The sequence below is a fragment of the Aricia agestis genome, chromosome 9 (genome assembly GCF_905147365.1).
Source record: "Aricia agestis chromosome 9, ilAriAges1.1, whole genome shotgun sequence".
Lineage (NCBI taxonomy): Eukaryota > Metazoa > Arthropoda > Insecta > Lepidoptera > Lycaenidae > Aricia > Aricia agestis.
In genome coordinates this window covers 3,107,981-3,130,997 of record NC_056414.1, presented here as the reverse complement: position 1 = coordinate 3,130,997, position 23,017 = coordinate 3,107,981, and the positions used below count along the sequence as shown (strand labels likewise).

The window sequence follows — 23,017 nt, the reverse complement described above, 5'->3', positions numbered from 1 at the left end:
GCTAATTTAGTTTTACCATAAGTTCAAAGTCGTGAATCCTATAATTAAAGCGTTTTAAAACAAGAAAGATATTATGTATGAGAAGAAGTATTACAAAATTACAGTTATTGTAAAATTTCATAATTTTAATTGAAATTAAAGTAGAGAAAGGATAGTTTAAAAATTAAAGGCCGCGCTCAGAGGCATTAATAATGATTCTGATTCTGAACTTCAATTTAATGAAGAGTTTGATAGATAATGTATGCAGTAAGGGGCTTATGCCAAAATCTTCATTTTTTAATGAAATAAGGGGGCAAATGAGCAAACGGGTCACCTGATGGAAAGCAACTTCCGTCGCCCATGGACGCTCGCAGCATCAGAAAAGCTGCAGGTGCGTTGCCGGCCTTTTAAGAGGGAATAGGGTAATAGGGAAGGATGGGAAGGGAAAGGAATAGGGAAGGGAATATAATAATAAAATAAAATAAGGGTAGGGGATTGGGCTCACTCACTCGGCGAAACACAGCGCAAGCGCTGTTTTACGCCGGTTTTCTGTGAGAACGTGGTATTTCTCCGGTCGAGCCGGCCCATTAGTGCCGAAGCATGGCTCTCCCACGTCTAACATTTAATAGTTAATTGCAGTTAAGTAATTAATAGTCGGCTCTGAAGTATATTTTATTTAGTAAGTATCAAGATTATCGCCAATCTCTTGTGTCTAGACAAGTTAAATTAAAACTACTAAGTTAAAAAATAAATTTAAAATGAATTAAACAAGGTCACAGCTCACAGTTATGAATATTCATTAGATTAAGTACTGCTTATCAGTCACAGACTACCTTTGTATGCATAATAAGGGTATGCACAAACTTTACAAAAGGAACTATATTTTAAAATAACGTTTTTAAGTTGTAAAAAGTAGAAATAGTAGAAATTACGAAGTAAATATTTGATTGATAGTTACAATTTTTCACTGTATCTATAATTGCTATAGCAATAGATGATTAGGTATCATAATAAGTCATATCATATATAATATTATAGTAAGTTATATCATATCTATTGTAGTAAGTATAAGTCATAAGTGTGTAGACAAATATCAAATCCCAGTATGTCCACCATAAGCGAAACTTGGCAAATTAGAGAAATATGTTTTTGGCTATTGATAAAGGTATTTCTTGGAATTTTCAGCAAATGGGGATTTATATAGGAGATAGTGTGTAAAGGAAAATATAAAAATACAGTTTTAATAAGAGATTACGTTTTAAAACCTTGTTAAAGTTTGGACATATCGGTGTTTGGTGAATACTGTCGCTGAGGACTTACCGGATTTCGAAAAATAGGTACTGAAATTATCTAGTTTTGCTAAATCTTATTTTGACAATCCCGTACTGAGGGTTGCTTCATCGTAATATTTTACTAAGCCATAAAATAAAACACATCTTTTTACAATGTAGTTTAACTTTATTCTCGGCATTTTACTTTTGACATAGACATCATCTTTGCTCTTTCAGGATCCACACTAATTTGTATACTGCGTTCTTCCATTTTTCTCACAAAATTCAATAAAATCGACGACAACGAGGCGTATTTCTCTCAAAAATTCTTCAAACTGGCAGCCATCTTGGACGCCATTCTTAGTTGTGATTGGTCGAAGTGGACGTGCTTGAGTTTGATTTCGATTTATCAATGGACGTACCGAGTTTTGAAATAAATCGTCGATTTTAAACGTGGTTTAATACGTGATTTGGAAAAAAGAAACTTAAACAGAACTAAATTTCAAATTTAGCGCCATTCATAGTTCAGTTTCGAGTATGGGTGTGACTTGCCGGGTTTTGATATTCACTTACACAAGTAAAGTTTATGACTTATGACTATTGCTATACTTAGCAAGTAAGACCACAAGATGTAGAATATTTTAATGGCTTATTAATAATATGCAAATGTCAAATGATGCGCTTTGTAATTAAAATGCAATTTATCATTCGTGTTTCAAGTCGTTATGAAACTCAATATTGTTGAAAATTACAGTGCTGGTTTATTTCTGATGCGTTCGAATATTGCTAATTGATTTTAGATATAATATAGCATTAGAATATGGTGATCATTTAGATAAATAAAAGATAAGAGCTTTACTATACTTAAATGTAAATTTCAAGAGGCTGCAAGAAAATTTTTATTACAAGTTGATTTGAACTCACATTACACACTATTTGTGTGAACTTGAGACACTGGGAAACAATAGCACTTTGATAGATTTAGTAAGTAAGTACGGAAAAAACATTTCATTTCCGTTAAGAATGGTATCCGAATATTAAAAGTCCACTCTATTATAATTTATAATACATCACAATATAGCACAGACAGTAGTGTGAGCCGGGATTTAACATAATTTGAGCATTCAGAGACATTTTATCTCCCTTATCTCCGTCCCAGTTCAGGATCCTTGGTGTACCGTATAAGTTAGCACTAAGTAGTACTTAGTAGTAAGTCATCAGCGCAGCCACAGTGACCGCGATATGCTGTTCGATGAGGTATGTCATTACCACATATTATTAATCAGAATAATTATTATTCGTAATCATTACTTTAGTTGAATAAGGGTTTTTTTTTTAAAAAGAGACAAAAAAAACTTTTTGGGACCTTCTTCGTTGATTTTTCAGGAAGTTTTAAAAAGTTACGGTTGGACAAGTTTTTTGGAACAAAATTTAAAATCAACCATATTTTAAAATGATAATAATCACTCGCTAATATTTGATGTCATGTACCGACCTACTTATATTGTGATTAATTTAAAATTTTAATATTATTAAATCTTAAGGCCCTTGATAGATACAAGGGTATCTATCAAGGGCCCAAGGGACAGTCAAGGGACTGAGAAGCTTTTATAATTAGTAGCATGCACAAATCGCAATTGACATGTATTCAGGGCAATAATTGATGAATACAGAATGATTGATCATAATAATTGCTTGTATTGGACCATCATAGCCAATGTGATTTTTACGTGGGAGAGCCATGCTTCGGCACGAATGGGCCGGCTCGACCGGATAAATACCACGTTCTCACAGAAAACCGGCGTGAAACAGCGCTTGCGCTGTGTTTCGCCGAGTGAGTGAGTTTACCGGAGGCCCACTCCCCTAACCCCTACCCTATTCCCTTCCCTACCCTCAACTATTCCCTTCCCTTCCCTACCCTCCCCTATTACCCTATTCCCTCTTAAAAGGCCGGCAACGCACTTGCAGCTCTTCAGATGCTGCGAGTGTTCATGGGCGACGGAAGTTGCTTTCCATCAGGTGACCCGTTTGCTCGTTTGCCCCCTTATTTCATAAAAAAAAATGTGAAGAAGACTCATAAAGGAACAATAAATAGAAATCAAAACTAACTACAAACTACACACAAAACCTTGAAAGTTTTAAATATTTTTATCACTTTAATTACCCTAATAAATATAAAACTCGTTCCAAATAAGGCCCGTTCTTAAAATTCCAACAATTTGGCCCTTAACTATTCTTACGAGTTTACGTAAGCATATTAAAATAGTTGTTAGTTTAGTTTATGGTATAGTTTTGAAATTATAATGAGGGCAAAATTCTGTTACTATGCGCGTGACTGTATGAGGCTAAAATATAATATAAGTAGGTACTTAGAGTTTAAAATGTAAAATAACTCACAAATTTTTATTATAACATAAGCGGCTTTTGTACAAAAATAGAAGTTTTTGCTTTTTGTATTGTTTTAACCTCAAAATAAGGAGACTTAGAAATAAATTTTCTCGTGGTCCAGTCATAAAAGTGTCTTTCATTGAAATCGGTCAAGTAGTTTTGGAGTCTATAGAGCTAGAGTAAGCTAAAACTTTAGAATAATATTCTATATTCTATACTATTTATATGATTATATAAGAATATATTGTTATATTATATAAAAGCACGTACTCGAGCTAAGATTGACGCTTTTGAAATGTGGTGCTGGCGCAAAATGCTCGGCATCCCTTGGACCGCACACCGGACCAACACGTCTATACTTCAGCAACTCAAAATTACCACCCGCCTGTCCACGCTTTGTCCACAACGATCACTTGCCTTTTTTGGCCACATAGCCCGCCGGGAGCCTAATAATCTTGAAAGTCTCATACTAGCTGGGCAATTAGGGGGGAAAAGAGGCAGAGGCAGAGTGGCTACACGATGGACAGACGCGATTGTCAAGGCGGCTGACTGCACGTTCCAGGAGGCATTTCATCAGGCCAAAAATAGAGACAAGTGGAGAGCCCTATCCCAAAAAGCTAATTTTGGTGGTCACGTCCCTCAGCCACGAGGATACGACTAGGAAGAAGGATAAGAATATAAAAAATAGTATATATAGAATGTGTGGCACCAACCCCAACCATATCGTTCAATTTATGAGCAGTATAGGGTTGGGGATGATACTCTAGTGCGAAGGAGTCACAATAGATCCTCATGGGTCGCAGTGACGTCAGGGCTACAGTGACCTGCCTTCTTTAAAAAAAAAAAAAAAATATATATATATATATATATATATATATATATATATATATATATATATATATATATATATATATATATATATATATATATATATATATATATATATATATATATATATATATATATATATATATATATATATATATATATATATATATATATATATATATATATATATATATATATATATATATATATATATATATATATATATATATATATATATATATACATATATATGTCGTAGGATGATTTGATAAATCGAATTTTCGCGAAAATTCTAGGGATTTCGCGAAAACACGGATTTATCAAATCATCCTACGACATATATATATATATATAGAATATTATACAATGAGTAGTACATAGAGTTAGCCGTAGGCGTAAAATTAATAATTATCCATAGACTTTATTTATAAACGTAATCGTCCATATCCGATCGTGTACACGGAAGATGGCTCGATGATGATTATCTTTTAGATAGTGATGATTGATGACAGCACCCAGACGCCTATGAGAATCACTTAAGCGCCGATTATAGTCAAATTATCCTGTCAGACACTTGCTTGAGGTACGGTCGGCAAACTAGTATACAAACAACCTTTAAACGTTATATAAATTAAGAAAATTAAAAAGAGCCCCCAAAATTTGTAACAGGGTGAGAGTTGGTGATGACTGATGACATATTATATCTAAGAAGTATGAACACTTTCAATCTCTATATTCAGATTTAAAAAAAAATGGCTCACTCATATTTTATCCAAATGCTAAGCCCTAGGACACACAGACAAACCACAGTGTTTTCTATTGACTTTTAATTCTTTATGGCTCTATGCCTCCAAGTTTTGTCTCGAAAACCATGATAACTGATAAATTATATTATACAAGATGTAACAAAAATGAGTGATAATACTTTAGGGTGTGTACCTGTTCCTTGTAGAGAGTTCACTGTGAAAGTGGCAGCGCTGAAAGATGAATTTTTTTTTTATCTTTTGTATGGGCAAAAGCCCGAGCGTTACGAGTTTTCCCATACAAAAGTGAAAAAAAAATTTGGTCTTTCAGCGCTGCTACTTTCACAGTGAACTCTCTACAAGGAACACGTACATACCCTAAAATATTATCACTTATTTTTGTTACACCCTGTATACACGGTTCACTTATCAGTTGTCACGGTTTTCGAGACAAAACTTGACTAAGTTGTAAGTTAAAATACATTGTTAGGGCATACCAGGATATTTTTAGACTTAGTAACGGTTACTAAGGTAGACCATTTAAGTTTTTATTAAATTAAAAGTTGACTTAAAATAAAAATTAATTATATTATTGTCATTGACCTATTACGTTAGTACTTAGTACATATATTAAACTACTATTGTAGTAGGTACTTGAAATAATGCATTTAATTTTCTGCGAACCGTACCTGTATAAAAAGCCTCAGGACCATTATTGTACTCGTATTACCGAAATAGTTGCCTCGTGTAAGTCCCGTCCTTCACCTTCGGACACAGGCCAATACAGTATGTCGTGTCTATATTAATCAAATATTATGAAACCTAACTCTTACCATAGACGATTTACTCCATGCTCTTAGTTACCACCACCAGAATGTTAAGAAATTGGCTGACAGACTTAAAACAGGCCGTCTTCTCTTCCTTTCTAATTTGGTCAAATTCCAAAAAATGTTTTACAGGATTTATTCTCTTAAAATGAATATGGATACTCATCTCTATGACAATCTCTTCTTATTTATTAATGTTAAAATTGGATAATCTATAATATTTATCGAGGACCGATTAAATGAGACTTTTTTTGTTAGCCTTTTCAGTCCCACGGCTGAGCAAAGGCCTGGATCTACCAATGTTTTCGCTCCTGCTCCATCAATGGCCAGCCTCTTCAATGAGACGTAGACAGTAGAAATACCATAGGTTGCTGGTTGTATTAAGTTTAATAATATATTAGGGTCTAATAACACAGGATTTACCTAAAATACAAAACATGTTGGTTATTGAATAAAGATTCTTCATTTAATTTCATAAAATCACTCATCGTGTAGATAAATTAAGCGACACACAGCAACTTCAGCTTTGCTAAAGCTCTCAAGTCTTATGCAATTATATTTGCTTAAATCCAATGTAAAAACAACCATTGTTGTTACAAAAATAGAGTTACAAATCCAAAACACGTCTCAACTAATATTAAAATATTTGCAGTCACCTTTTTTGGAAAACGCATCAAAAGAAACCAAAAAAACAATTCGAACATTATGATAACTAGTATCCGTGTGGCCCTCTGTTGAGCGGGACGTATTGTTGTGAAGTGATATATTAAAATATATTATTCTTACATATACAATATACATTATGTAACACACATATATTATAGTATACACTATCGTAAAATTTCCGGTTTCGCAGCTTCTCAAACGTGGCGGTGAGCTTAGATCTTCGAAGACTCTATGTAGAGTTGTATAATTATTTATTTTATGTTCTTACTAATATTTAGTTTATTAGTATTCAGTGTTTTGTGACACAAACTGAACTAATGGTAAAAAAGGGTGATTTTTTTTTTCTCGTCTACGATAACTACTTAAAATTGAAATTTGTAAGTTTCTAACACTCAATCGGATTTTCTAGGCAAAACTAGAGTAAAACCGCGGTGGGAACTTTCTTGTCACTTTCTGAAAGTCGACATTTACAAAATATAGACATTCAGAAGTTTAATTTGTATCAATTTCATTTACCAATGCGCTTTTGAAAGTAACTGATACAAAATTACACTTTTTAAGCTGGTTTGTTTACAAAGTTTGAGTTTACAAAATCATAAAATATTGTAAACACGCAATACTTCTTGATAATTTATACCAAAAGTTAAAATGTTAAGTTAGGATAGGATATAAATTAACTATTCGACCATTGACCTTTTTACCTGTCACTATTCCTCACATGGGATGAGGCAGAGACGGATGATATTAAAAGGTCAGTAGCCTAATCGATTACTTCACTTGTGTTGCACCAGAGGCGTGGTTAAAGTTAAGGTTAAAGTTATGGTTAAGGCTAAATTTAGCTTTTTTTTTATTAATTTAAATATAGAGAAAATTGTACTAAAAGATTCCATTACATACATACATGATACAGCCCAAGCTTATAAAAGTTATATTTATTAATTTTGTCGCCTCCCAAACGGCTCCTGATATTCGACACAAAGTAGCCAGCAGCTGAAAAAGTTCGCTCAGCTTCCAAGCTGGTTGGGACAATTATTATCATTTAAAGTGAAATATAGGTGAATTGACTGTAAATTGTTTAGTGGGCTGCCTGTAGCCAGTTCTCGCATCCCCTCGCGCAGAGTTACACGTATGTATCACGCTTCTTTGTAATCCCGCCAGTCCCGCGGGATCCCGCTAAATTTTCGAACGGGATTAGTCCCGCAAAATACATGCGGGATCCCGGTATTTCGGGATCCCGGTATCCCGCTATTGCATTCCCTAACTATGCCGCATGGTTATTGGTTTCCTTATAAAGTTTATATACCAGGACTTCCTATACTAATATACAATTATATTTATATGTACCATATAGTAATTGTTCACATATTATAAAACTATACAGTGGCTGTAAAAATCTAAGCGCTTTAATCCTGCGGAGGATAATTTTAACCTTGAAAAGGATAAAATAATTGCAAATGCAGGTAAGCTACCGATTATCTAGTAATTTAGTCACGACTCACGACCATCGTAATAGATCTTGCTAAAATTGTAAATGATGCAAAAGTTTGTTATGGATAAAATATGTTTTGTTTCGAGTGAGGCCACGCGGTATTGACTAGGGTTGCCAATAATTGACATCACCTTTATTGCCGTCGCCGGTCTAGCATAACAAAAATCTCGGTCATATCGCCGAAATGTGGTTATTTCCCCAGACCATTAAAAATATTTACGATTACGTTTTACCAATTTTTGCTAAAACATCTTTCTTTTCCAACAAAAGTTTGTAAAGATTTGATTAACTTTTAAGTCCTTGAAATCGTAGTTGATTTTGATCAAAGAAGAAAGAAAGTGTGTATGTTTAGCGAGTATTTATCTTTCGTTTATTGCTGCCTGGTTAAAAAAATTCTTTAAACAAAAAAAGTGATCGGATTGCACCCAGACACCTTCCAAACACCCGGCCGGGCGGTCCCCTGACCCTTCAAAATAGGACAAATCCGGACGGATCTTCTAGGCTGCTTGCAGTTAATATCATAACTAGGCTGCTCTATCTTTCAAAGATAGAGCAGCCTAGTTATGATATTAACTGAGATCACTTCATTATAATTTATAATTAAAGTGCCTATTCTTCTATACCTATACCATGGTCACACAAAAAATCGACTTTAAAATAACACGGTTCGAGGATTGAATAATAGTATTTTTTGAAAAAGATAAAACCAACTTCAAAATTAATGTACGTAATTAAGAATTAAAATTCCCTATCTCAAAAACTACTAAACCGATTTAGATGAAACTTGCAGTATTCCAGTATTCGCTTAGTTGAACAATACAGCTAGTACAAAAAGAAAATACCGGGCTTGTAGCTTTACGGAGACATATTGTGAACACAAACATAAAGATAATACATACTTTTGAAATCTGGCACATTTTTTCAAACGCTGATAGAGACTAACATAATATACGATAACTGGAAATATTACATACATACAAGTCGAATTGATAATCTCCTTTTTTGAAGTCGGTTGAAAAGGAGGCCTTGATTTACAGATTTAGAAATACTCTAGGTTTATTAAAATTTTAGAAAAACTACGGTGTGCAACTGAGAGCTGACAACCTCAATGTGTGGACGCCAGGGGTCAAGTCCTGGAGAAGAAAAATAGTTAAGCCTGCGACGAATATCCTCTGTGATGGTAAGGGAATGCTTTGAACTGGATTTTTTACTTTTGTTAACATTATTCTTCCTTGACATAGAATTTTGCTAATTCGTCTTCCTTAGTTTCAGTTTCTATCAAGTCGGGCGAGTTTGTGGCTATTCTCGGTCCAAGGTAAAATGCTTTACTCTAGTAATTAGTGCCCTTTTTTTTACATGGGGAAATGCATTAAGCATCCCTGGCGGATTGGGGACATCGGCCGGGGTATGTGGGACTTTCCGAGGAACTACCCACTAAAGGCCCATGGTGCTCCACTCACCGCTTAGGCAAAGTTACGGCCACGATCAACCCACCGCAACTTTACCAACGGTCGTCTGACGCCAGACCCATCAAAACATGCAGGATTTTCTAGGTCGCCTCGCGAGGTGGCTAAGAAAAGCCCACACGGTGGCCGCGATGTGCAGGAGCACCATGCGCATCACGGCTCTCTCTGGAACTCGGTGTAATGGGCGGCGGTGTCCCCACACTACCACCCCGAGTATCCTAGCTAGGGCAAGGCGCTGCGACCACCCCGTGGTGCGCGTCTTCTCCTCGGCCGTCTCAAGGGAGTAAATAGTACCCTAGTACTATTGGAGTACTATACGTCGAAATTGAGATGTCACTACGGCGGACGGCCGCACTCAGCTGAGACATATTTAAGGGTCAATTCCTACGAATAATAAATAGTTTTTTATTATTCGTAGGTCAATTCATACCGCAACGCGACGCGTAGATGCTGTGAGATGCATTTCTAAAAATATATTTTAATTAAATCCCTAATTAATATTAAATAAGTCATAATTCCTTTCGTAATATTTTTTTCCCTAATGATTACATAACTTTAAATATTAATGAAGAGTACTGAAAAATCTATGGATTTTAAAATCGAAATAATCATATTATATTAAAGTTACGTCATACTGATAGTTAAATCTCTATGAATGCAGCCTCAAATGTTTTAAAGCCTCTTTCCCGCCAATAAAGAAACTGACATAATTCAGAGCCTATTCTCTATAGCGGCGCCGGTAAGACAACTCTCCTGGCCTCCCTGGCCGGTAAATGTAACCTGCCATCCTCGGGTTCTGTCACCATCAATGGTGAGGATGTGAGGGAGCTACAAAGGGCGGTGGACATCGTCCCTCAGAGGGACGTGTTCATGGATGACTTGTATGTGAGGGAGCATTTGGTGTTTATGGTGAGTTAGGATGGGTTTCAAACATTTGGGTGAGTCTGACCTACAAATTTTCTTGTGTAAGAGAAGGCTTCATAATTTTGGCAAATGTTACCAACAAAATCACCCGCGTTAAATCAAAATTGAAACAGAGTATAGTTGTATCAGGGCCATCAACATTAAGGGCCTGTTTTACCACCTCCTGATAAAGTGCCGGATATCCACTACACAACCTAATTGACAGATTCTCCATACTCCTCTGTCAAGAAGTGGTAGATAGCTTATCTGGCACTTATCAGAAAGCAATGAAACAGACCCTAAGTATAGTCAAATTTACAAAAATGCCTGTCAGGTTTTAGATAGAGGCAGGAAAATCTGCAGAGATAATAACTTCTAGACTTCATGCACTCCTGTTGCACCTAAATTATCATTTTTACCTTGCAGACAGAAATGAAGCTAGGCAGCACTAAGAACATAGAAAACTTGAACGTCCTAAATGCTTTAGTTCGTGAGTTGAACCTCAAACATCTAGAAGATTCTCCGGTCAGTGCGCTGTCTGGAGGAGAAAGAAGACTGCTTTCGTTGGCTACTTCTGTGGGTAAATCAGAGTTAATGACATATAAATATCGTTTATTGGTTACATTTCCAACTGGTAATAACAGTTATAAAATAGTAGGTAAATAAAAACCAAGCAGAGAACCTCAAGAGGCGCAAATATGAGAACCTCAGATATTTAAACTAAGTATTTCGACGACAAATTAATGTTAAAGCTTTATACTATACATTTATTCGAAAAATCAAATATGAAATATTATATGTATGTCTAACTATCTGCCTATCAGCAACTCTGTCTGTGTCACCTCTTCTCTTTCAAACCGCTGAATCGATTTTAATGGGTATTCAGAAGAACTATTACATGGGTGAATTTCAACAAATGACCTTTTTTTATCATATCGGTGAACTTTTTTATTTATACATATTTTATATACTTTTCAGGTTTTATGTATTCTTCAGGATACATAATGTTCCCAAATTTAATATCATTAACGTATCATTTAAGACTAAGGAGAAAATTCAGTTTGAATTCTGGTTTCCACCGATATGATAAGCCGGCACCGATTTTTATTTCTGTGCACCGATATGATAAGCTTAACCACCGAAATGATATACTAATCCAGCGATGTGATAATATTATTTTTATAATATTATATTTATGTATTTATTTTGATCAAGAACAGGGTGCATAAAATAAAATTAAAATATTTTTAAAATGTTTTACAATATTTGAGTGGATTTCAACAACTTGCATTTTTATATAATTTTGGTGGAAATTTTTGTTTAAACCAAAATTGGAGATTAGGTGTTTACGTCAACTGGTACGACAACCACCACCTAGACGAGTTAGCTTATGACAGAATGAGGTGAATGGCGTTTATTTTATGCTTCAAGAATCAATGGTTTCTTGTAAAAATAATGTTTTACACAATATCTTGTAAAAATAATCTTACCCACCAAAATTGGAATTTGCGAGAAAAATAATCATTAAAAAAAATTCGTGCACTAAAGTTATAGCACATTAAATTAACTATAAACAAACCAAAACTCTACCGATATTCAAAATAACCACATTATATTATTGCCCCAAGTAGGATAATTTAAGTACACCAAAATTGCATAAAATCGGGGGTTTTGTGATAAAACGATTTTCTTTCATTTCTGGCTGGAAACTGGTACGACCCAGCCCACAGCCACCTCCTAAACGGGTTAGCGTGTGGCTAAATGAAGTAAATGGCGTATTTTTTATGCTTAAGGGATCAATGATATTTTTTAGAAACAACATTTCGTAAATCCCACCGAAATTTAGAAACTCTCCGCGACAGACCTAAACTGTGTCATAAAAACTCAACTACAGAAGTTAGAACAATAAAATTGATATATTATGAAGAGTCAGCTATATAAAACGACTACATAAAAATAAAAATCTAATCCAGTATCAAGTTTTCTGTTAATCGGTCTAGATATTGAGTAAAATAGTTCGGCGACAAGCCACCAAAATTGGAAATCGCCTATAAATTATGTTTATTTTCTTGTAAAATAATAATTATTTTAAAAAAATAAATAAAGATAGGCCTAAATTATAAGCGTTATGTTTTACTTTTAAAATCAAAAATGAAAACGATATCTTGAAAAAATAAGATAGCTTTCAGCCTTGCCGCGCAAAAAAGCAGTTTGAGAAATCCAGTCATTTGATGTAGGGATATAGAATAAATAAAATAATAAAATTTATCACCATTGCCTTTATTAAAATGAACTAGATGTGAAAAGAAAAATAAAGTAAAAACTTTAAATGTCCCATACATCCTTACATCCATTCATTTTTACTATCATGCGCATTTGTAATTTCTTTGTATACTTAACGATATGCCACTAGATCAACCGATATGATAAAACAATTCACCGATATGGTAAAATTATTATCAGCCGATATGATAAAGCAATCCACCGATGTGACAAAACTGTGCGTTGGTCATGATTCCAAACACCGATATTAGATTTAAGACACCGATTCGTTTTTTCTTATAATTTCGGTGTAAATTATCATGTCGGTGGTTAAAATGACCACCGATTACACCGATATGAGAGCAGCGACGTGAGAAAAAACGCACTTTTTAGGAAATTATAAAAAATGCATTATATCTAAGATAAATTTGGTTACAGATAATGAAGCTTAATCACTTAATACATTCATTAGAACCAAACAACAATTTTAAAACTATTAATTACATTTAAAAAATTCAATCACCGATATTATAAAATAATTGCCCTAGAACATTTTAATGGCATACTTATATTGTTGGCACGAATATGCAGCGGTTTGACGAAAATCTGTCTTGACTGTGTGGAAGCACACACTAAGGAGTAAATTAAAATTGGGGTGGGGAGACTGTCCGACTCGTCGACGAAAAGTAATGCTCACATTTCTTTTATCCAGCGATATGATGAAAATTCTCAGGGCATTTGTGCCTCTAACTAACTATTATCGTTAATTATATATTAAAATATAATAATAGGTTAACTAATATTCTACGAAATAATATAAGTTATACCCTTAAATTATTCATATTTTCTAGTATGTGAGCGTTTTTGTTTGTAAAAAAAGTAAAGGGACAGCACCGATTTGATAAAAATAGATCTTCAAGTTATTTATTTCTACCTTTGTAATAGTCCTAGGCATATTATATTTTTGCCACAATCCTATAGCTACCCATTGAATAGTAAAACAAATAATTTACAACAATATTCCCTTTTTTTAATAGTAATTTCAACGAAGACAAAAAAAAAGCCGTTTGGGAAATTCACCCACGTAGATTGTTTTCATCCGGAAGAAAGTTCAGTCCCCACGCGATAAGCTAATTTCGACCCAACAACATCGATGTAAATCCTTCGATCGATCGAAATCGATGTATATTAGGTTGCGGGCAACATCTAGTTTTTTACAATTAACTATTTTGTTCCAGCTACTATCCAACCCTCAAATAGTCGTCTGTGACGAACCAACGACTGGCTTAGACAGCTCCAACGCAAATCTAGTCGTTGACGTGCTGAAAAAGTTGTCTCTCTCTGGAAAAGTTGTTATCTGCACCTTGCACCAACCCTCTTCGGATCTCTTCGCTAAGTTCGACTCTCTGTGTCTGATGAGTGAAGGGAAACTGATATATCATGGGTCCCATGAGGACTGCAGACGTGTTTTTGAGAGGTAGGTAGTAGTGATATAACGGATATTCACATTCGCATTCGCATTCGCGAATATCCGCGTATTTTTCAATATTCGCATTCGCAAAAATTATGCGAATATTTAGCGAATGTTTTAATAATCAAAAAGGAAATTATTATATGCATGCATTTGAAATAATATAATAATACAATAGATAACACTTAGATTTTTTTACTTCTACATTCTTAATTAAAGCCTCATTAGTCATTTATGAAAAAATAACTTCAGAGATCTTATCAAATCTAACATTAACCAGCCTTGTTGGTATACTATGTAAGGTTTGCATTCATTTAGTAGTATATTATTACTACACTATCATTTTTAAATAAAGTTTACAATTTCTATTTACTAAAAAACTAAACAATTACTTGAAACATAAAACTAACCTCAAAACAAAATAAAACTTTTAGAATGAACTTTCTGTGACTAAATTCATTCAATTATAGTCTGTCAAGAAAGTGAAGAAATTAAAAAGTGGCAACATCGTAGGACAATAGACATAACTACCAGTAGTTCGACTGCAAATAAACGGACAGGTTTCAATATCTGTCAAATTCGTCGGGTTTTACTAGGATTATGAACGGATTCTGCCTCGCGCTGGCTGATATAATTTATTTTTAAATATTTAAAATAAAGATTTCAAAATTGGATTCTGACAATTTTAATCGCATGTGCCAAAACACAAACAACAATACGACCAAAGAGGAACACGTCCATCGAATATGTCATATTTTTAAATTCGTAGGTAACAAGTTAACAACCCTAGCGACAATTTTCGTCATAATACGTCAAATTTAAAAATTTCAACATCAGTTCTAAGTCGGCATACTCTATAATTCTGTCTACTCTGATCGTAGTGTCTTCCCTTTCAAATCAATCTAAGAAAAAAGGGGTGACACTACGATGTTGCCACTTTTTAATTTCTTCACTTTCTTGACAGACTATAAGCAATATCGGTTCGGCTATGTTCAATTTAAAGATGGCCGACACGAAACGTCAAACCTGTCGAACATTTTACGCGCGCTTTTTTTGAAATTTTAATATATTCGCATTCTCATTCGCAGTCGCGAATGTTGAAGATAAATATTCGCAATCGCATTCGCATTCGCGAATGTGAAAAATCCAACATTCGTTACATCACTAGTAGGTAGGTATGTTACATTTTATTAAGAATAAAGATGTTTTATAGTATTGTATCTGGACGATACATTGTAAGTCGTGTAATATTATGATAATTATGCTCTAAAATTTGTCTCCTAGATTATTTTTGTTTTATGACAAGTTTTGCTACAAAAAAAATTAATAATATACAACACAATATTATTAATATTTAAGTAACTTGACTGGTATGATCATTACAATCATCTCGAAAAGCTCGAAGGTCACTTTAAACATTCTTCAAGAATTTCTCACGAATGAGAAACGTATTTAACTAGTTACACGATAGTAAATCACAAACCAGTTTTCAAAATCATTCATGTACTTAAGCCTAAAAATAGCTGTATTATGTTTATAAGACAGGATATAATATTATGGAACAACGAGCTTTTGCCCGTGGCTTCGCTCGCGTTAAGAAGTATTATTATATACAAACTTTCATCAACTATTTGAACCCCTTGGGGTTGGAATTTATCAAAATACTTTCTTAGCGGATGCCTACGTTATAACATCTACCTACATGCCAAATTTCAGCCCGATCCGTCCAGTGGTGTGTGTTGAGCGTTGATAGATCACTATGTCAATCAGTCAGTCAGTCACCTTTGAGTTTTATATATATAGAAGGCTGTAGGAAATATATTATTAGGGAAAAATCAAATTATTATGTAGGATAATTTTGACTCCAATAAGAAGCTAGAAATAAAATGTGTCGGATTTGATTATACATATAAAAATATATGCCATCGCAAGCGCCATACGACTTGGCGATACGACATCAAAATATATATTTTATCATATCATACATCTTTCTCTAACTCGCTTTACCTTTTGAATGCATGCATGCATTCAAGATGCTTACATCTAGAAACAATAGTTTCTGGGTGCTTAGTTGAATTTTGGTATTGAAAGTTGAAACAATAAATTTTTCCGCAGTGCGAAACTAAAGTGCCCAACAAACTATAACCCAGCCGAGTTTTACATCAAGGCCGTGTCAGACGGTTCCATCGTGGAGAGGATACACAGACCAGACTGTCAAACTGCTTCCCAAACGCCCATACCTCGCCAACTGTTCCAAAGGTAAATGTGAAACATCGTTAAACTATTAACAACGTAAGTCGAATAAATGGGTAAGTTATAACTTATAGTACCTAAGTAAGTTTTTTTTATGTTCTTTTTTTTCTTTAATGGTGGCTTAGGACCGGCAATATGCATGAAAAAAAAATGCATTTATATGTACATATAAACTATAGCAACATAACATCAATTTTTTTCTGACTATAAATTATTTCACGCGCCTTGAAGCGACTATCATGGAATAAAAACTAATATATTTATAAAAATGACAATTACCCAATTCTTCCACTTACGTCTTCAATTATTTATTTGGAATTTAAAATAAATCGTTTATTAATAACTATTATTATGAGCTAGTATAGGTTTTTAATGATACGAGTGAAAAAAGTTGTGCAATAACAAGTATGAGCTAATCGCTACTCTGTAGAAGAAGTTTTGTATCGCAAACTAAAAAATATTTAAGTATAGGAGCTTAAATGTTAGTTGATAGCTCTTTTAGGCTCAAATATTGTTTTCTTTTAAACCGAACTAAGAAAAAATTAAGAGTGAAAGGTCAAACTTGAGGTCTAAAAAGTAGCCCTTAATTTTGAACACGCCTTTACTCTTTAGTAGCTTAATAATATGTTTGTATGTAGATTGTAGGTACATACACCTATGTTCAAAGCGTGTTTTTAAGTTTTTAAACTATTTATTCTCTAGCTTACCTATAAGTCGCAAAGTGATCACCATTAATCTTGCAAATGATCTAGTTTAGGCTGTTTAGGGCATATAAATAACACTAAAAGACATTAATGTCATCAATTTATTGAAGGCTTCCACAACACATAGTCTTATCGTATAGAGAAACATAAAATGAAAAAACAAATTTCGTCACACCCACTATTACGGATGTTCTATGTCGGCGAGTAGGCCTAAGGTTTCATTCACAATGCACATATTTTAAAGGAAAGATCAGCGGGGCTAAAATGGTCGCTTTGAAGAATCATGATATGAATCATAATATGATTCATTTTTCTAAAATCGCAAAATGCAACTCTGCTTGCAATACATTTCTGTATTTTTGTACTGATTTGACATGTGTCAGTTTGACAGTTTTGACAATTCATTTGCTGAATTGATTGAGATGAATTGCTAAATGTGACCATTTTAGCCCCGCAGAGGACTGCCTGTTGGACTTTAATTTATATTTTAAGGTTTAAGTTTAAACTTCACATGACGTTTGTTGTCAATGTACAATGTACCATCGATTTCGAATCGAATCGAAATTGATTCCTAGGCAGTTGACAGACCAACGTCATTTGGTCGAATTATGTTTCAATGTTATTTGTGATTTGTCGGGCGTCGGCTGTGGTTTGACATAACGCGACCAAACTACGTAGGTATGTCCTCCATCTCTCAACTTCTCTGATAGTACCTACATACATTCAACATTCATATTATTATGTACTTTCAGAGAAGTTGATTTCTAGGCAGATGGCGGACCTAAGTAATTTGGTCGCGTTAAGTCAAACCCATCCAACCGATGACAGCTAAAATTGAATTAACATAAGCCGACCAAATGACGTAGATCTGTCAACTGCCTAGGAATCAATTTCCTCGATGGTACATTGTGATGTAACTGCAGCGACCTAGGCCTAGAGGTACTTTTAAAAATGTATTAATTGTTAGTTTTATTAAAAAGAGCGTAAAGATATTTTGTAAGCACGGGGCGGAAATCACACATAAATCGTATTATTATGTCAGGATTTATATCCTGTATAAAGGAAGACATCGCTAAATCATCAACATAATAATATTATAATTTTTTTGTCATTTCAGATCTTATTATCGTGTGATCTAATATGAATATAAACTAAATTTTATTGTTTATATTCACTTTATATTATACTAGCGACCCGCCCCGGCTTCGCACGGGTATAAAATAAATGATGGCCTAAGTCAATGATTACAATCGATTCAGTAGTTTGATTTTAAATAATTTATATTCATTACGCATTGGTAGGTACTGCCGCAAAAGCTACTTACGTCCCGCAATTTTAAATCTGTAATGTCTTCGAAAATATTCATTTAAAATTAAAATCGTAATAAATATGCTGTAAAGGGCCAAAATCAATAATGTATTTGAAGTATTTAATTGAATAAAGATTATTGCCGTATTGGTTAAAATCGCTTCGAAAATAAGCCATTATTTGAAGTTAAAAGTAAATGACAAAAAATATGTTATTATGGGATATATCCATAAGGGATATACTTATACGTGGGAGAGCCATGCTTCGGCACGAATAGGCTGGCTCGACCGGAGAAATAACACGTTCTCACAGAAAACCGGCGTGAAACAGCGCTTACGCTGTGTTTCGCTGAGTGAGTGAGTTTACCGGAGGCCCAATCCCCTACCCTATTCCCTTCTCTACCCTCCCCTATGCCCTTCCCTTCCCATCTCTACCCTCCCCTATTACCCTATTTCCTCTTAAAAGGCCGGCAACGCAATTGCAGCTCTTCTGATGCTGCGAGTGTCCATGGGCGACGGAAGTTGCTTTCCATCAGGTGACCCGTTTGCTCGCTTGCCCCCTTATTTCATAAAAAAAAACATACCATCGCGGAGTTTTCTGTAGACCTTTTCAATGTGTACAATGCGCACCCCTGCACTGGTACTCGTACTATTATTATCTATTCTGTGGCATTGGTAGCGCCCACTTCGAAACGGGCGTAAATCGCAATATTTTAATTTCGCCATAACTTCTAAACCAAACGTCCAATTTTAATCATTCGAAGAGCAAATATAATGTACATAAACTGTACTTAGTGACTGTATTTATAGTGTAGTGACTGTATTTATAAAATAAGGATCATTAGCATAAGCAAAATAAATTCGTTTAAATGTAGTCCAAAAAAAATCTACATTTTTAAATAAGAAAATGGTTGTTGTGCCTCACTTGACATAGATAGGTATATTGTGTCGCGGACATTTTTGTAGATATTTATAAGATCTACATTTACTTAGAACATTGTATAGTTCTATATTTTATAGTTTAGGCAGCGTACGCAAAATAAGTAAATTTTCTGGTTGTTTCCGAAAAACTGAAATATCTTACGGAACCCTATATTCTCCAAAATAAAAAGTATCATCACAATTAAACAAACAAACAAACAAAGTTTACCTCTTTATAATATTAGTATAGATAACGTCTCCAGAAATAATAAAATTTTTCCTGTTGTACTTATAAAAATTCACATATAGCCTATAGGTAAGTAATACATTGGTGGAAAATGTAAAACAAGTTTAAAAATTTCCATGGCGAATGATTTTATGGTATTTTAAGGACAAAACAAAAATATTTACGTGTTTTTTAAGTTGCGTCGCGTGTAAGCGTTAAATTATACTTTATAAGATTTTGTTGTTGATTTACCGAGCAAAAGTTTAAAAATTTAAAATAAATTATAGAAAAAAATAAGAATGACAATATTATGTTCGTAATGATTATTTTAAATAAAGACTCCGAGATCTTATTTAATTGTTTGAGGTTATACCAGTAGACTTTTTAGACTTCATTTTATATTAAAAACTAGCTGTCCCGGTGAACTTCGTGTCACTTTAAAACCTTCCCTGGACTTCTGCGAATATTTTAAGACTAAAATTAGCCCAACCCGTTCAGCCGTTTTCGAGTTTTAGCGTTACTAACATAATTGAAAATCCATTTTTATATATTTGACTTTTAAGTATTATCACAAATTTTTTCAGGTTTTTTTTTTTAGAATTTTTCTCTCCGTAAGAACCATCCTCGTACTTCAAGGAATATTTAAAAAAAAAGAATTAGCGAAATCGGTCCAACCGTTCTCGAGTTTTGCGCTTAGCAACACATTCAGCGACTCATTTTTATATTATAGATAGGTTAAGTTTTTAATACTAAATGTACAGGTCGCGACTTTTAAGACTGTATAAAGGGCCCTTTATACCATAGATTTTTATTTTTTTATTAAGTACATCTTTCCCAATACATTCTTGATTGAACTATACAATATGCCCACACAAACGATTTAGGTTAAACCATTATAATATTTGAGTAACGAATGCTTATATTTTATGTACCGTTACTGCTATTAAACTTCAAAATAGATTTTACTTGTTGACTTAATATGATACAATCATATTCTTATTATAATGCTGTTATAGGCTGTTAGTAATATTGTTATGAGTATTATTCTGATTTATTTGCTAAGTTAACTATTGATAATATTATTAGTTTTCGAGTTACTGATTTTTTTTGATAGCTATATTAAATTATTAATTGTCTTTATTGTTATATTAAGGCTAAAGCATAAAGGCTCCCGAAACCATAATTCGGTACCCAGTATTAATAATGACAGGAATAATAATGGCCCCGACATAAACCTATTATTAAAATACTCTATGTCTAATAATAATCATTATTTATTTTAATACAATATGGTTGTCTCTATAGACATGGATATGGATGTCACCGTGACAGTTATGTATGAGATGTTTGTGTTTGTGTGTGTGTGTGAGTGTGTGTGTGTGCGTGTGAGGTTGTATGTAATCTCCAGTTATAATTGCACCTTGTAAATAATATCGGAGGCGGTAGACCTTGACATGGGTGTAGAATTATATCTATATTGTATGTAAAATATTACTCATTAGTCATTAGGTTGTGTCATTAGAAGTTACTTAGGTTAAAAGTTAAAACAACTAGTTTTGGGCTTGCAGTTGAACGTGGGTAAAAACCCATGGAGACCAAAAGGAGTATATTATGTCCAATGTCAATCCAAACCTTCTACAATGCAGGGTGTAACAAAACTAAGTGTACTTAAGCGCTAAAAGAGCATTTTTGTGATTAGTAAGGGCAAATTCGAGACACTGGGGCGCTTGCCACTACAAATCACAAACATTTTCAGCGCCGCTACTTTCACAGAAAACTCTATGGGAACACATTACACATACACACACTAAAGTATTATCACTTAGTTTTGTAACCATAATATGGTTCTAAACTCAAATTTCTATCACACACCAAAATTGATTACCTTTTCTTAATGTTTTTAGATTCAGAAGAAATTGGTTCAAGCAAGTGTCTCTGTTGTTATGGAGGTCGTTATTAACTTTCAAGAGGACTTTAAGTGGGTTCTTTATAAGGATATTTATTTCAACGGTAGGTATAACCTATGGTAAATTTTCAATGCGAGCCTAGCAAGCGAGCAAGCACACAAAAAAACACAAGAAACAATGTCGTCTTCGTCCTCATAGGCTACAATCTACATAATTATTTAGATATTCCTTCTTTTATATTCTTCGATTATACTCTAACTTAGGTAAATATTAGCTACACCCCTCCCCAAAGAAGGTAAAAGGATCGCTGGCACTGCTAGCACTTTCTTTTTGCTGCGGACCGGGCTTGACGGCCGACGAGAAAATTTTGTTCTGATAATTTTTCCTTGAAAAGGCTTAATCCAGCTGGAATTTCGATTCGATTGGAATCTCGGAATCGATTTAGTATAGGTATAGGGGGTTTCGGGGGCGATAAATCGATCTAGATAGGATTCATTCTTCCTGACATTTATTGGCGAATAATAATACTATTTTGTTAGCAACTAATTGTTTTAACGTCCAGCAGATGGCGTTATTAAGTAACACGAAGTCAATGAGCGTTTGCTATACCGAGCAAAGCTCGGTCATCCAGGTACTTTTACCTTTAATCCACCTTCCAGCTGTTCTCATCTCTGATCATCGGGACCTGCTTCGTGGGTATATCGGGGACGACGCAGCGCGGCATCCAGGACTTCCGAGGGTTCCTGTGGCTGATGTGTTCTGAAGTCTCCTTCATATTGTCGTATAACGCCCTGTACGCGTTTGAGGCCGATCTCACACTGTTCAAGAGAGAAGTGGGGATCTATAATGCTTCTGCGTTCTATGTGTCGAGGTTTCTGACTATGGTGAGTATATTTGGTTTTTTTATTTTATGAAATAAGGGGGGAAACGAGCAAATGTGTCACCTGATGGAAAGTAACTTCCGTCGCCCATGGACACTCGCAGCATCAGACGAGCTGCAAGTGCGTTGCCGGCTTTTTAAGAGGGAACAGGGTAATAGGGGAGGGTAAGGATGGGAAGAGAAGGGAATAGGGTAGAGGACTGGGCCTCCGGTAAACTCACTCACACGGCGAAACACAGCGCAAGCGCTGTTTCACGCCGGTTTTGTGTGAGAACGTGGTCTTTCTCCGGTCGAGCCGGCCCATTCGTGCCGAAGCATGGCTCTCCCACGTATAAATATAGTTGGTTACATCTATACTAATAAGTATTATAAAGCGGAAGAGTTCGTTTTTTTTGTTTGAGCGCGCTAATCTTAGGAACTACTGTAGTGCTAGCACATCGACCAGCGGAAATGCGAAAGTATGGACAAACTGTGGAAATAAACCTAAGGTGCCGTTCCGATCTTTTTTCGTTCCGAAAAATTCAAT

General features: G+C 34.5%; 1 protein-coding gene across 1 annotated transcript in view; it reads left to right on the top strand.

Moving 5' to 3' along the window:
* Window positions 1-2,435: 2,435 nt before the first annotated feature.
* LOC121730225 (protein white-like) overlaps window positions 2,436-23,017 on the top strand; it is a 31,516-nt gene continuing 10,934 nt past the window's right edge. Inside the window, exons 1-9 of the mRNA XM_042119181.1 lie at window positions 2,436-2,507; window positions 9,263-9,371; window positions 9,458-9,506; window positions 10,389-10,566; window positions 10,987-11,136; window positions 14,061-14,299; window positions 16,409-16,552; window positions 21,609-21,714; window positions 22,271-22,495. Coding sequence (XP_041975115.1) covers window positions 2,493-2,507; window positions 9,263-9,371; window positions 9,458-9,506; window positions 10,389-10,566; window positions 10,987-11,136; window positions 14,061-14,299; window positions 16,409-16,552; window positions 21,609-21,714; window positions 22,271-22,495 — 1,215 coding nt within the window. The 5' untranslated portion in view covers window positions 2,436-2,492. The remainder of the gene's footprint in view (window positions 2,508-9,262; window positions 9,372-9,457; window positions 9,507-10,388; window positions 10,567-10,986; window positions 11,137-14,060; window positions 14,300-16,408; window positions 16,553-21,608; window positions 21,715-22,270; window positions 22,496-23,017) is intronic.